Here is a 16,381-nt window from a genome sequence, read left to right as displayed (position 1 = left end):
GGTTTATTTGTTACCCTAAAAACATAATGATTTTTGAAATACGCTGTCAGTGGACATTGTCGTTTCGGCTAAGCATGACGGGAAATCTGCAAGTTTCCAGGAAAATAAGATGTCTTGGAGTATTTTGTTTTGTTTGTGCGTAATCGTGGGAGTTGGAGAATGCCAAATATTTCCTTCTTTAATGACTAATGCCACTATGGGTAAACAGCGTCGTTTCATAATCTTTTTTTTTAATTTCGATTCATTTTAGCGATTGTAATAGACAAGGAATATCTCGGTGATGACTATGATAATTTTAGAAACAAAATTGAAGAATTTCTAGAATATGCTAAAAGAGAGATTTTGAGGCACGGCGGAATCTATATTCAAATGTTTGCATGGCCTGCTATAAGTATTAAAAGAGGTAACATTTTCCTTATAGATGCAGTCAGTTTGGTGGGTCTAATGGACTGTTTTTTCAGAATTTTCTGCTTTGTTAAGCATAACATCCTGTAAAGAAACGTGGAGATTATATAGGGCGGCAAAAAGGGAAAATTTATTGCATATCGCCATTTCAGGTAACACCTCAAGTATTTCTATTTGATTTGATGTTTTCCTATGTCTGTTTAAATGGACTATTTTAGAATTGAGTCCATCGACAAATTCTATGTTAAATAAAAAAAATAGAAAGGGTACATTGATGGAGTACCCAGGTGGACAAATTTTCTCTTAACTCAATCCAAGTCAAGAGAAATTTTAAAACATTCAATATCAAGGTGTTTCTAGATAAATCCATGTAAAAAACGGCCTCAAGAGGAAATATATGATGATAATAATTGTCTCTTTGAACATTGCTTCAAAGCAACTCTATACCGAATAATACTGAATAACTTTATTAAAAGTGAGCTAAGCACGTGATTAAGTATTGTTTTAATTTTTAGTTTTTAATTTAGTAAATCAGCATCGTTTTAATGTCCCTTCAAAAGTCAAAAATTGGTTCTCCTTGAACATTTGTATTGGCATCCATTCGAGCCTTTCCACAACTTGACATGACTTATTCGTTGCCCTTGTTATTCTTTGGTATTTGTCCATTGTTTTTTTTTTTTTAATTTAAAATTCACTATAGAAGGAGAATATTTCTAGAAAAAATAACAAAATGTAAAGTAGTGATTTTATTGGAACCAGTGAAGGAAAATTCCCATGGGATAGCAAGCCTGAAATGAACAAAATACCTCATCTACGTGGAAACCAAATATGGTGAAGAACGAGGGCGAATGATAATATAATTAATATATAACTATTATTCAATTTACATCATTTTTTAGAACACGACTGTGCTCGGCTACCCCAGAATATGGCTATAACAATTCCAATAATTGAGACAGGACAAGAAACTCCTCAGCTTCTCTTAGATCTTAGAACAAACAGACTGCTTAATTGGAAACATACCGTTATCATTTATGATAATTTCATAAGTAAGAATGAACCATTTAATTGAATTTAATTAAACTTAAATATCATCAAATTGCAGCAGACGATCTTTTGACCAGGGTTATAAAAGTATTAACAAAACGGACCAGTCAAGTCAGTTCAGCAGGAATCTCTTTGATGAGTCTGTTTACAAATGCATCGGCTTTCTATGACGATATTAATGGAGTTGTGAGATCAAAGTTAGCTGGGTTAAGTGAGAATATGCAAGAGAGCCACTTTATTGGTAACTTTGAATATTATACTATTTATATATATTTATTAAAGTAGTTAGTTTTCTCGAGGACACTACTTCTAGTAGACCATTTCATGACTTCATCAGCCATTATCACATTACACAACAAACATTCACTACACATGCAAAACGTGATAAATAAAGGGCTTTGGTACCTTGATTTTACTTCTTCGTTAATTGTTAACCCAAAATATATTTGAATTGCCTTTGTTTAACCCTATTTACTTTATAATAGCAGTCAAGTTATTCTTTAGGTTAGCAGTACTTTCCTCTTCATAAAAATCAAACTTGCAAATATACGACGCAATTTGTGTATAATTCTGAAATGCTTTCAGTGTTCTTAAACATATTTCTTAAAAAAATATTGACTTTAGGACTCTTTTTTTTTTAATTTTGAAAATATATTAAGAAAAATTGTACTTTTCGATTTTTGTATGCCTCTTATCTTTATTTCGGTTTTACGTTTTTTATTTTATATTTAGATTTTTTTTTATATCCGTCGCTTAAGGCATCTTAATAAGCAGAAACACTTTTGCGAAAACGAAATCTGCTCTATGTGTAAAATCTTAATTAAAAATTAATATTTATATTCTTTAGCTATTGTAGCCTATGAATTGGTGGAAATAATTATGACATTTGCAAAAGAGCTAAAGTTAACCAACGCACAGACCCAGTGGCTATATGTGATATCAAATACCAATAGCAAAGTTAAAACTTTAAAAAGGCTTAAGCAATTTATAATGGAAGGCGACAACGTTGCTTTCATTTACAATAACACTTTGATAAATGGGACTTGCAATGTAAGTTAGTTTAAAGTTTTCTAATGCCCGGATTACACGAGGCTAGTTTTTCAAGCTAGGATAGCAAGCTAGCGCTTTTAAACTAGCAAGCTAGTATTAATAGCTTCATGTATACATAACTAGTTTCGCGTGTAGGCTAGTAAATTAGTGAGAAAGACAGTAAGCCAGTGTCTTAAGCTAGGATAGTTTAATAGCACGGAGTTCTATTTTGTTAAGCTACTAGCGTCTTCCTCTACTGGTTTTACATCCGGGCTTTTGTACCACCCTCGTCTGGCCGGCAAAGCTAGTATTTTAGAACGGCAAGTGCGTAGTGTCGACCTGCTTTATTTTTAGAGATAACCGCGTGCTTCTAAAACTAACATGCGAAAATTAAGTGCCGAGATTAATTTAAAGTTAGTACAAATGTATCGTGAGGAAGAATGTGGAACGCCACTATTCCATCATATCAGCACTAAAAAAAATAAGTGGTAAATTATTAGAACTCGGCATAGAAATGTCTATCAAAGACATAAAAATGAGGATAAAAAATTTACGAGCCACTTACTGTCAGGAACTGTAAAAAATTGAAAAATCAACCAGGTCTGGAGCAGGTTCTAAGGACGAGTATAAGTCAAAATTAAAATGGTTCGATGAAATGCACAGTTTTATTAAATGTGTATCAATAAAAAGGAAAACAATGGTAAGTAAGATTGCATTATTTATTTATTTATAATAAAGATAATGGGTGCCAACACACAGGGGAATTTTAAAAAGCAGCGCGTTTTCTCTGCGGCGCGCACATAAATAAACAGTCAAGAAATCATTTTTAATTGCCAAGGCACCGCACCATCTTTCTTAAAGTAGGTTTTAAAAGTCTCTCTTCTCGCCATTGCTGACATCGAAGAATTATTACTCCCTTGTTGACATAAGCCTTCAAGTCCTGGAGTTTCTGTTCTCCAAGAGCCATGGGAGGTGTTTCCTCCATCAATATCTTCCCGGTCGATATCACTGCTGATTAAATAATTTCGATTTTCTTTTCTCAACCAATTGTGTAAAGCGCATGCTGCCAATACAATTTTGTCGACTGTTTCTACATTGGTTGCAATTGGTTTCTGGAATACACGAAATCGGCTTACCAATATACCAAAGGCATTTTCCACTATTCGTCTCGCTCTGGATAGTCGGTAGTTGTAAACTTTCTGTTCCAGTGTTAAATTGTCACGGAGAACAATACTGAACACTTTTTTATAATTGAAGTTCATAGGTTTTCCATCAATGGCACCATAGCACAAAGGAAAGTTCCATCTCTTTCTAAATCCATTTTCTATTTCCGCCCATTCTTCAGCATTATTTGGTATCTGCAAAAAATAATAATATACCTATTTATTATAATAATTATTACTAAAGTGTTTCTTTTTTTGTTGTTGTAGGACAGTCAAGAATCAGCAATAGATGAAGAGCAAGATAACAGCCAAGTGAGCCAAGCCAACATTGAAACTAGCAAAGAAAATAATATTAACAACAGCTGCAATGACAATAGTGATGACAGTGAAGACGTTTCAAATTCTGAAAACTGTTCATCACGGCCATCTACATCTGCCACAGGTAATAAACCACAACGCAACGAGTCTACGACGCCAACTGCGAAAACTACTAGTAAATTATAAAATGTCAGCTCCAACTCCGAAAAAAAGAAAAATTACAGAAGTGGCATCTTTGGTTAAGGAAATAAAGTCGATAAAGGATAATTTAAATAGTACACATACGGGTGAGCATTCTACAGCACAACAAAATGAGCATGATATTTTTGGAACTTTTGTGAGAAGGCAACTGAAAATGTTATCTACTGCACGAGCTGTTATGGCTCGGGACAAAATCAATGCCATATTATATCAGTCTCGCATGGAAGATCTGAACTGCGTAAACACAACATTTACATACCAGACGCCTAGTAGTCATTGCTCTTCATATTCATACACAACAATTAATACTGTACCATTACCACTTACATCAGGAGAGTCGGATTTGTCTATAATTACAGAAAATGAAGCTAATAATTATCAACGACAAAATTCAATCGACTAGATTAATTTAGATTTTTTACGCCAGGACAATGAGAATCCTATTATTATAGCATTACGCAATGCATAATTTTTTTATTACCTTAGGTATTTGTAATATTATGATGAATACAAATATAAAGTTATTATTAGTACTAACCTTTATGTTTTCTTAATGCCTTGAAGATTTCTTCAGATACCTCTGTTATGAATTTGGAACACCTTGAGACCCGATAAAAGTGACTCAGTCTTCTGTAACTAATGCCGTATGAAAGAAAATCTAAAGTGATCTCCAACTTTACTCTTGCTGGTAAAGCCTCTCTCATAATAGTATGCTGTCGTTGAATTTGGCATCACAAGACTCAACAGAATATCAAACACATCTGGCACCATTCGTAAAATACTGATATACTCTTTTAAGTCTTCATTGCGAAGTTCTTCTAAAACCAGTGCGGATCATCCACGTTCATTCCTTTTTAAAATCCATGGTCTTGTCCAAACGCGTTTTTCCAATAAAACTTCTGTTAATTCATCCAATGCAATTTGACACAGTTTTCGAAGTAACTGTTTCAGTCGAACATTATTTTTTTTTAGAAATATTTACCATTTCCAGTAAATTTATTGCTCTATTGATCTCGCAATAGTACTAGCTAATGGCTTAAAATTTCCTAGCCACATGTAAACCGTTCTGGCTGGCATGCGCCAAGCCAGGACAGTAACTCAGGCTAGGACACCGGGATATTTAGCTTGCTATCCTAACTTGAAAAACTAGCCTCGTGTAATCCGGGGATAACAGATAAATTTTATTTCCCATTGTAACAGGGAGGTGTAGCTTGCCATATTGAAGAAACATTAACTGGATTTATGAAAGGTTTAGACGATGCGATAGTGCAAGAATTCGAAATGGCGTCTCAAGTGTCCGAGGAGGAATGGGAAGCTATAAGACCTACGAAATCAGAAAGGACAAAGTATCTTTTAGATAAAATGAAGGTAACTTGGAAGAGTTAACACTAACTGTGTACAGGTAGATTTAATAAAATGCGAGAAGAGATTTGTACAACGCGTATATATTCTTCATCCACAAATAGCAAAGCGCTTTCGGCTATGATGCCATCATCACTCGCATTCTATAAAATTAAAGTGTTGGACCTATTAAAGTTATTTATAGTTGGTAAAGTTCTCAAAAGGGATTACACGCATCAGTTTGTCCCTGATTCGTTAGATATTGATGATACATGATGCAAATTTGAAATCTACTCACAATGATAAGTAAGGGGGGTTGCTCAAAATAGAATACCGGTTATTTTCTCAAAACAAGCAGCGCCACCTGTAGTAATAACTGGAAATTCGAATTAATTTTCTTAGTGCAATGAGTAACAAAGGGCAGTTCGAAAAAGTAAGGTATTTTGTTTTGTTAGTTCTTGGATTGAGGTTGGAAATTAAATAAGGGTGGGGAGTTTTTATGATTCCATAATAATGGCACATTGGTTAAAATTATTTAAAACAAATTAAAATAAATAAGTTAAAATTTATTTAAAACAGAAATTATTCCAAGAATGCTATGCAGTATGCAGTTTATATTTTACCTATTTAAATTTTATATATCCAAAGATAGTGGCAACTTTTCAGGCTTTAGAATTTAATACTAACTTATTTATTTACTTTTATTAGCTTGTATCTATTTCCAGATGCCTTTTACTCCAACCAACCTTTCTTATTCTTTACTTTTACCTTACTCCAACCTTTCTGATCCCACCCTGCTGAAGCCATACTATATTACTAATTTTCGATTTGTGACTTTAATAAACTTTAACTTTTTGACTTTAAATATTTTGAAAAATCTATATTATAAAAGAAAAAAAATGACAGAAAGAAAGAAAATAAACAACAGTTCAGAAGAATAGAAGGAAAATGATGATGAGCAGTACTCGTGCGAATATTGTCGAGATTAAAATGTCAGTTTCTTGTATTATTAATATAAGATACTCAAGTTGTTCTGCTTTTAAGCTCCGTATATATAATTTATGTTTTACGTAATTTGTTAAATATTTTTAAACACTATCTCATTTTACCCGAGCAGGTGTGCAAAACAGGATACTTTACATTGTTTTAAAAATATTACTTTTTCTACGTTATCATCAAGATAAGGCTACAAATCAAAATCCTTTATGCCTACCTCTGGAGTTACCATTGCTGATAACTTACTTGATGATGACTTACCATGCTGATGACATCCCTTTATGCAGAACGAAATTTTTTAAGGACCTAGGAATTATTTTTGATGATAGGCTTACATTCGTCCTTCATATTGATCATATAGTGGCTGCTTCCTTAAGGCTATTGGGGTTTATTATTCGGAACTGCAGGGTTTTTAGCAATTAATTTTCTTTGATAATGCTCTATTTCTCTTTGGTCCGATCCAAATTCGAATATGGGTCTCTGGTTTGATATCCATCTTATGAATGCTATATTAACTCCCTTGAATACATCCAAATGCGCTTTTTGAAATATCTTATTTTTAGAGAAAATGGTGCCTATCCAGTTAGAGGTTACAATCACAATCATGTGTTATCCCGGTTCAACTTAGAAGCTCTTGTTTTGTGGAGAGAGACTCACTCTGTAGTATTCTTGTGGAAATTGCTCAATGGTCTCTTCTTGGTCACATTTCTTATAGCTACAGGTGTCGCGCCCTTCCTCCAGAAAAATGTTACTTTTGCTCTTGATCGTGCCATAACTAACATTAAAGATCAAGATCCTATTTTTATCATGTGCAAAAACTTCAACAAATTTGCTTCCACCTGTGATATCTTATCAATGCTTTCTAAGGGTGATCACAAGGATTGTTACACTGTGAGTTGGGAAGTCGCTGGAAAATGGGTTGACTTTACCTCCTTCTGTTTTGTATGTACCTTTTTTTTTTAAATATTGCTCAGAATTAATTTTTTTTGTTTTGCTTAATAACAAAAAAATTTACTAATTGCTCTGTTAAATAATTTAATCCAGTGTTTAGTTTCTTTTGTTAGTTTTTCGTACTTTATGTGTTCTATTTTACTGTTGCTAATTTTGATTTTTCTGTAAATGGGCTCTGGCCTGTTGAAAAAATAAATAAATAAAGATAATGATGAATAATCATACTTTAACAGAGCAAAAAGTCAATGGGAATGTTTTAGGTGAAAAACCGTAGATATCAATAGCATAGTTAGTGAGTATTGGGTTAAAAAGCACTTTAGGTATCCTATTTTAGGTAACTCTCCCCTGTTTGGCTCCTTTTTTTTCTAAAAGTTCTAAATCTTGATATCAGCTCCAGGTCCCTCACTTGCTAGCTTTTAGTGATTTTTGACTGAGTTCCGACAGCCGGTCGTTCGCCATTGATACCATACTAATTAGCTAAAATCTGACGACGTACAAGAAAGTAATCATAAATGTTTGAACCCTGTTCTTTCTCTAACTTTTCCAATACTACAGAAATACCTATACCATTCATTTACAAATAGCTGTGTTTCAATACGTTACTTTTTTGTGATAAAACATCTAATTAATGAAACTAATTCACCCATTGGCTCAGTCCAGTTTCCGAGTTAGATCCAAAAAACGCGAGTTCGACTCTCGTACATGAAGGTTAACCTCCTAATTTTTAGGCATTTTACTCATTTTCCTATATGTCGATGATGAATATTTGACACAAGCAAGCAAACCAATACCGACTAACTAGTTATTTCATAGCATTTAGATAAAACCAGCGAACCATCCACAAATTAGATTTGGCATTCCATGCGAACCATTAGCGTTCGTTGGACTCACACCAACAAACACTAGCGGTTTGTTTCGAAGAGCAATGAACGTGTGGTATTGAACCATTCATCGATTCCCAATAATTCTTGGATTTTGAACCACTGCCAGCGAACCAACACAATATGAAAGAAAAATAAACTACACTACAGTGCTCGAATTACTCTTAGTCTTTTCAAATTTTTGGCAAAGAAAGCGACTGGAAACAATACCAGCGAACGTTCATTAGCGATCGCTAGAGTCTGCTAAACGCAAGAAAAAAGCAGGATCTTACAGAAGGTCAATTTGCATAAGCTTTCTTTGGCAAACAATTGGCAGTGTTTAGAAAATGATTTTTATCCTCGATTTTACCTTAATTTGTAAATAGACGTACTTATTTGTTTTCTTCTTATCTAAATGTAAATATTTCGGAAACAATTGAGTTTTGAGATAAGGTGTGTTATACGAAACTTGCTTGGAATTTCGCCTATATTTCATAAATGCAATAAAAAATATAGCATTCCATTTAAAAAAATGACCGATTACGTCATATCTTTTTTTTTGTTCCACCCTGTATGCAAAAATTTAAAAATAAAAATCGACGGGTCCGAGCGTTTTCTCAAAAAATCATGTCTCTAATTTTTATCGAATTTATGCGGTACTTTAGGAGGTCACTGTATAAAAAGGTTACATTATTGTTTTCCTAGATCCTCTTATATTAATGTTTTCTGCATAGAAATACTTGATGCAATCGGGATCGTGCGATAACTGTACAAAATGGAAATTCGAAACGGGCGAGACTTGGGGTAGAGAATACCAAGTCATGGAAACAGATGAGTCTGTAGCCCAAATCCTTTCTGTGGGAACGTGGAGACCTAGCGATGGAGCCACTCTTGTCGATGAGCTCTTTCCCCACGTAACTCAAGGGTTTAGAAGAAAAACGTTGCCACTTGTTTCATTTCATGTAAGGTCGCGCTTTGGCTATTTTGTCAGATCCTAGCTAAAATAAATAATTATTTATTAGAATCCGCCTTGGCAAATTTTGAAAACGAATGCATCGGGAGATGTTGTGGAATTCGGTGGGATAGTGTTCAAAATTATAAATGAACTCGCTAAAAATCTAAATTTTACCTATGCAGTTGAAATTATAAAAAGTCACAATCCTCCCAATGTTTCTGCAACAATTGCTTCCAGCTATGGTCTTAATGAAACAAGTTCCTTCATGGACTTAATAAATAATTCTGAAACTACTACTTTCAGGTAAAGAGTTGAGAATAAATTTATCGACAAAAAAATATTAAGTTTAAAAAATTATTTCAGGGTTCCTCAAGGTATTTTAGAGCTAGTCCATAATAAGACAGTAGCAATGGGAGCATGCGCCTATACTGTTACCGAAGACAATAAGAAAATTATAAATTTTACAGATCCGATCAGTATACAGGCATATAAGTTTGTAGTTGCCAGACCCAAAGTATTAAGCAGAGCGTTACTTTTTATATCACCATTCAGAGGAGACGTAAGTACAAAACTATATGTATGTATTTTATAATATTACTGATTTTTATTGTAGACATGGATTTGCCTTTCAACCACGATAATATCTATGGGTCCAATTTTATTTTATATACACAAGTTAAGTCCGGTTTATGAATATAAAGGTATAAGGAGCAAAGGGGGCTTAGCTACAGTACAAAACTGCATATGGTACATGTATGGAGCTTTGCTTCAGCAAGGTATAAATAACTTTTTTAATATATGTATCTCTAATTTTCACTTGAAACTTACAACAATCTCTAATGATTGCTTAAAAGCTTAGATTCACGATGATAGGCATTGTACAATTGAGCTATTCTACGATCCCTGATATACTTCTTCGTCCAGATTATTTTCTTCACAAAGCATCCGATATTTGAGTACGTGGTCCCATGCTAAACAAGTTTAATCCGTGGGGACCAGTAGAAATTTTCTTCATTTTTGTTAGTATTACAAAAAAAAATCTCCACAAAAATCCAAGAGGTGCCCTAAACACGCAGTTGGGAAGAGACCCGCCGTATCCTCTTGAGGCTCTGAGTTCAAACCTTAGCCTCGGCATGGTGCTCTAGCCAACTTTTTCTTTTTTTAGTACTTCGAAAAAATTAACATCTATAGTAAATAGAGAGAATCTATAGTAGAATCTATAGTAAACAGAGAGAAAAAGGAAGGTCTTATTATATATTATAATCAGAAATAAATTTCATTGAAATATTACTTACTTATTTCTGGGTATCATGCTTCAGAGAACCATGATGTGTTACAATACGCTCCGCTCTCAAGTAACTCCTGTAAATATAACTAATATTGAATGATATCTTTAATGATCCCTTCTTATTTTATTATTATAGTACGTTTCTAATTTTAAAAATCAATTTGGTAAAAATTTGTTAAAAGTCAAGAGTTATTTCCTAAATAAACCTCAAGTACCAAATCTCAATCAAATCGGAACAATAGGAATAAAGTTTTGATAGTCACGTGACCCTGACACCTAATATATCAAATGTTTATTAAAATTTAACAATTATTTCCTAAATAAACCCAAAAACCAAATTTCAATCAAACCGGGACATTAGGAAAAAAGTTTTAATAGTCACGTGACATTAAAACTCAATATTTTAAAAATTTGTTAAAAATCAATAATTATTTCCTAAATAAACCCCAAATACCAAATTTCATTCAAATCGGCAAGTAACAAGAAAGTAAAAAAAAAAAATTCCACATAAAATAATAATACATATTAAATCCCGATTAGATTTTTTTTTTATCATTAGGACCCACTGTATTGTAATTTTTGTCTAGCAAAATGCCTTGTATAGACACTGTGTCGCATGAAGATTATAATAATAAACGGTAAATTCTAAAACTTCAAAACTTTGCAAAATTATCACGGCTAAAAGAAGACGATTTGGTAAAAGATATGCCTATATTCAGATTCTCCAGAGTCTCTTAAATAATTCCATACCAATTTTAGGAAGTTCTGACCTATTTGAAGCATTTTATCAATGAAATTAAGAAGCAAGTCCGACCGATTCATCCACGTTGACGCCATGTTGTCAAAACCGCCGTAAAAGTCGGCATTAATATCGTGCGTAGACGTCAAAATCGACCATTTTCAGACGATGTTTTAGGGTATAAAAAAGGTTTTTACCTTATGATTTGTACATGGACAAATAGTATAAAGCCTTAGGAACAGATTAACATCAATTCTGGACCGATTCCAATTGGTTTTAGTAGTTAAATTTCGATTATAAAAGGGGTCTTTTCTCGGCGAAAATCGCCGTTTTCGTTGCCATGGAGACGCGACCATAGGTTTGTTGAGACAGACCTTGTTCCTATACTTTTACGTTGGGTGCTGGACCGCTAACTATATTGTACCATGCGTTGGCTCCCGTGGTGTCGACGGTATGACTGGTTGATTGGATCGGCTTTTTTTTGGGGTTTTTCTTAAATAACAGCGCGTTGCAGAAAAACGGTAACGTTTGAAGAAAAACGGTTTTTAGTGGATTATAGCCAGATAGTGTCCGTTGATTTCAGAAAAAAAATGGTTTTCGTAGGTATCATAGGTATGCCGGTATTAAGCGTCAAAGTTAAAAAAAGGTGTAGAGCAAAAACTACTCTACGTAGAAAGTTGTATACTATGTCAAAAAATAGGTTTTAAAAAGTTCTTAAAACACTGAAAGTTTGAAGTCTCTAGGTGCCGCCAATAAAGAGTAATTAAGAAAAACAGAAAAAATCGGTCAAGAAAAGGCTCAAAAAGGGGTTCATATTTGTTAACACAGCTCACCCTGTATAATACCTAGCGCCATAAGTAATACATTTATTTAATCCTAAAGGATTAGGCTTTCCAACGGTGTAAACAAAAAAAAATAAAAAAATTTTTAGAAGTAAAAAAAAATTATTTCTCAAAAAATTCACTTTTTTTCTTTCGAAAAAAAAAATTTAAGTTTGAGCTCGTTTATCTCGGAAGCAGTTGCTTTTTGGAAAAAATAGTTTGAATAAAAAAGAAAGCTACATTTATGTAGAAAAGGGCCGTTTTGTCCGCATTGTTGGGAACTTTACCGTTTAGGCCCCACAACCGGTTACCCCACAAGTCCGTGAGGTACCACGCAAAAAGTTTAAATTTCATTTACAGAAAAATCCGACTTCCAATGGGTTTTTTTTTAAAAGCACCCTCTCTGCACTGCTTCCCATGGAGGGCTTTGACGTCAGTGAGTTTCAGAAAATTCGGCTCAGTCAGTTTTCCACAAACCGCTGCAGCGGCTGTTTCCGCGAAAAAAGCGGGTTTTTCAAAAAAAAATCTGCACCATCACGTAGCCTCAACCTTCCCACATATAACGGTGAAAACCAGAAAAAAAAATCGCCATAGAAGCAAAGTTATTAACGTTTATGTGACGCGGGGTCCGAAAATCGGTCAATTCTTCACGAGCACATAGAGCTTCGCTCTAATAATAATATGAGAATTATCATTATTCCGTCCAAGAACGATACTCATATTTTCGCATTTAGATTAAATTAATAGAAACGTATCATCCATTTTTCTCTAAGAGACCAAACGAAAACAAAAACAAAGGTAAGGACACAAAGTCACGGTCTCATCCAATCTAATTTATTAAAAAAGCTTAAAAGCTACACGTATTTCGCTCCTGTCGGAGCATCATCAGGCCTAGACCTACACAGATCACATTACAACACTGAGTTGTAATGCTTAAAACGCTTTTTTCGAACACTGAGTTGTAATGTGATCTGTGTAGGTCTAGGCCTGATGATGCTCCGACAGGAGCGAAACACGTGTAGCTTTTAAGCTTTTTTAATAAATTATATAGATTGGATGAGACCGTGACTTTGTGTCCTTACCTTTGTTTTAGATTAAATTAGTTTGTAGCATTACTGTCACTTAAAACTGAGATATTTTACCATAAAATATGATTTTAGGTGGAATGCATCTTCCCTATGCAGATAGTGCTCGAATAATTGTAGGTGCATGGTGGTTAGTCGTTCTAGTAATAGGAACGACATATTGCGGAAACCTGGTAGCTTACCTAACATTTCCAAAAAATGAAGCTCCTATTACTACCCTGGAGGATTTAATAAAGCGAAGTGACACCATTAGTTGGAGTTATTCCAAAAATTCGTTTTTTGAGGCACAGCTTAAGGTAATAATTGTTATCTACTATAAGATCAAACTAAACAGGTTTTAGGACTTCACAAAATGCGTTTCGTTAACTATATACAATACATCATCAGGAGAAAATTTAAGAATTCTTGAAATCAAGGTTGAGAGCTTTCAAGATGAAAAATATCGTTAGCGAGACACGTGTGTTCAGTATTTATTCTGAATTTTTGTTAAAATGTTGATTATTTTTAGGTGAGTAATGATGAAACCTATATGAAAATTTATAAGGGCGCTAAAGAAAAACCAAATAAGAGGAATATGATAGCGGAAATAAAAGCTGGACGGCATGTTTACATCGACTGGAAAATTAAATTACAATATATGATTAAACAGCAATTTTTAGAGAGCGATACGTGTGATTTTGCTTTAGGTAAAGAAGAAAATATTGTGGTGAATGATTTAAACTTCCGTTCATATTCATACTGATCTATTTCAGGATCGGAAGAGTTCTCTGATGAGCAAATTGCTTTGATTGTGGCTCCGCACACACCGTACCTAAGTCGAATAAACCAAGAGTGAGTAGACTATTTAAAGATTTAAATAAATTTTGTTCAAAAGAGATGTTACCACTTGACCAAGATAATATATTTATTGCTCACAGTATTATATACTAAGGATGTTCATATCTTCAGCAATAAATGAGGTAAAACCTGAAAATATTTTCATGTCTTCTATCTGGCAAGGCTCTGCATGATTTATTTACCGCTAGATGTGTGTTTCGCTGACGATGTTAACATTATCAGCAAAAGATAAGTTAAAATACCCAAATGTGAAAATACAGTCCTTATCTCTTATATTTGACAACCTTTTGAAATCCTCCAACTTGCTCCTGTATGAGTCAACATTTTATTTACCTTTAGACGTTTAGCATCTTCAGGAGAACATGACATAAAACATAAAAATATGTGCGCTGAAGATATACAATTTTTTCAATTAACTGCATATTATGTGGTCTTACAAAACCTATTAGACTCAACAGCAATTGTTGGAAAAAAGTTGTGTCAGCGATTGTGAAGTCCAGACTGTCTGAGCACCGTGGAATACTAATATAATTGTTTGAATTATTTATGTCTGTCTAATATTTCCCAAAATTTAAAACATTTAATGTCTAATTATTCCAGTTAGTTATTTTACTCATATATGTGTCAATAAACAATCAGAACCAGAGTGTTATTCACCTGCTCTTTCTTCGTAATTGCTGAATAAACTAATCCCCTAATATATAGGTAATTTTAAAATATCTGGAAAACCAGCTTTGGAGTGTGAATAAAAGATTGGGCAGAAAACAAGTGTTAATAATTATAGGTCATATAAATACATACATACAGAAAACATTTGATGTGATCTTATGTCTTCTGTATTAATTGAAGAACAATTAGGTTTCAGTTTCAGGAAAAATACAAAGCTCAACCTTCTTAGTTATCACCGACTTTCTGATCGGATCCTTGTGAATCAGTATATGCTCTCAACACTGACTTTTCCAAGATTTTTTACAAGATATCTTATGAAATTTTCTTGAGCAAATTTATATACTGGTGGGTTGTTAACAAGTTACCTGATGAAAGATTCACAGTGTCCAAGTAACAAATTTTCTTTCACGTGGTTTTTTTATGACATCTGGCTCCTACAAGGGTCTCACCTAGATAGATATATTGCTATCAAGCCACCGAACTTGCCTGAAATACTCAATTTTTTCCCTTTGTTAATCACCTAAGACTCTATGAAGTTTGAAGTTGTAATTCAGATCCAATTAAGAAATCTCTACATCAAATAAAATCTTCAGTGCTGGATTCAGATTATTTCATTTATATTCGTAAAATTGTGAAAGCACAACCAAAGTTTTCATTGTCAAAACTTCTATCACCATATACTTAACAAGTGCCATTTTCTCCGAGAAGAAGCTTTTATGCCTAACTCATAAAATGTTAAATTAAACTTTAAATAGTTGTTCTATTAGCAAACCCTTATCAGCCAGGTCAAATGCTCTCTAACAGTCCGTAAATAATATGCAAATGCACCAATGCCATGCAAAGCTTCATCAACATTTTAAGTAGACTTTGTAAATGCATCTTAGCGCATCTGAGGTACAATGTCTGGTAGATTTGAGAATTTGCTCCCATTTGGAATGTCAACAAACTAAATGGTACAAATTTCTAAAAAAAATTATTAATTCAATTTCTCCTTAAGAATGTTTAGGAAAACTTACCGAGTGGCAAGTAAAGTGTTTTGCTGAAGTATTATGAAGCACGGCTTCCAATCATCTGTGCCTTTTTTTTTAGAATAAAAAAGTTACATCAAATGGGACTAATACAAAAATGGCTGCAAGACTATTTGCCTAAAAAAGACAAATGCTGGATGAAGAAGCGCAGTATCGAAGTAAATAATCATACGGTTAATCTTGATGATATGCAAGGCAGTTTTTTTGTTTTATTTATAGGTATTTAATGATAGAGAAGAAAGGTGAAGAAAAGTAACTTTTCTTAACTGGCGTAATTTTTAATTTTTCAGGTTGCTTCCTTTCAGCTTTGGTTGTAGGGATTGAAAAGTGTTGGTGTAAAAAAGTAAAAGATAAAAGGCAGAAAAAGGTGGTGCAGCCATTTATATCGTAATATAATAAAACAATGAGAACTATTTAAACTTGAAATCATTCCTAAGAAGATGTAAAGAAAATTGCTAATTAATGTGTGAGTACTATAACGAGGGATACAAACAAATAAAAGCTTTAAAATAAAAATGTACGTTTTATTTATACCAACCAAAAATTATATGACTTCTTTTTGTGGAATCAAAGTCTTTAAGACGTGTTTCAGAATTCATCAACATATATTCGAGACCTATTTTACGTCTCGATTAAGACTTAAGGGTC

At 33.5% G+C, this 16,381-nt stretch overlaps 1 protein-coding gene across 1 annotated transcript; it reads left to right on the top strand.

Moving 5' to 3' along the window:
- LOC126733957 (ionotropic receptor 93a) lies at positions 1-16,268 on the top strand. The gene is made up of 16 exons (XM_050437459.1): positions 1-200; positions 251-403; positions 462-557; positions 1,305-1,454; positions 1,511-1,693; positions 2,300-2,502; positions 5,364-5,531; positions 9,046-9,273; positions 9,334-9,569; positions 9,630-9,825; positions 9,880-10,042; positions 13,275-13,495; positions 13,708-13,885; positions 13,952-14,030; positions 15,795-15,952; positions 16,024-16,268. Exons 1-16 carry the CDS (start codon positions 110-112, stop codon positions 16,122-16,124), a joined length of 2,604 nt encoding a protein of 867 aa, XP_050293416.1. The 5' UTR covers positions 1-109; the 3' UTR covers positions 16,125-16,268.
- Positions 16,269-16,381: the final 113 nt, after the last annotated feature.

Source organism: Anthonomus grandis, chromosome 1 (assembly GCF_022605725.1).
Source record: "Anthonomus grandis grandis chromosome 1, icAntGran1.3, whole genome shotgun sequence".
Classification (NCBI taxonomy): Eukaryota; Metazoa; Arthropoda; class Insecta; order Coleoptera; family Curculionidae; genus Anthonomus; species Anthonomus grandis.
This window is presented reverse-complemented; position numbering and strand designations above follow the sequence as displayed.

Excerpts from the sequence above, each read along its gene's own strand:
- LOC126733957 (XM_050437459.1), top strand. The coding sequence starts at position 110 with ATGTCTTGGAGTATTTTGTTTTGTTTGTGCGTAATCGTGGGAGTTGGA. Across the intron at positions 558-1,304 it reads ATTGCATATCGCCATTTCAG|AACACGACTGTGCTCGGCTA; the intron begins GTAACACCTCAA and ends ATCATTTTTTAG. Across the intron at positions 14,031-15,794 it reads CTAAGTCGAATAAACCAAGA|AATAAAAAAGTTACATCAAA; the intron begins GTGAGTAGACTA and ends CTTTTTTTTTAG.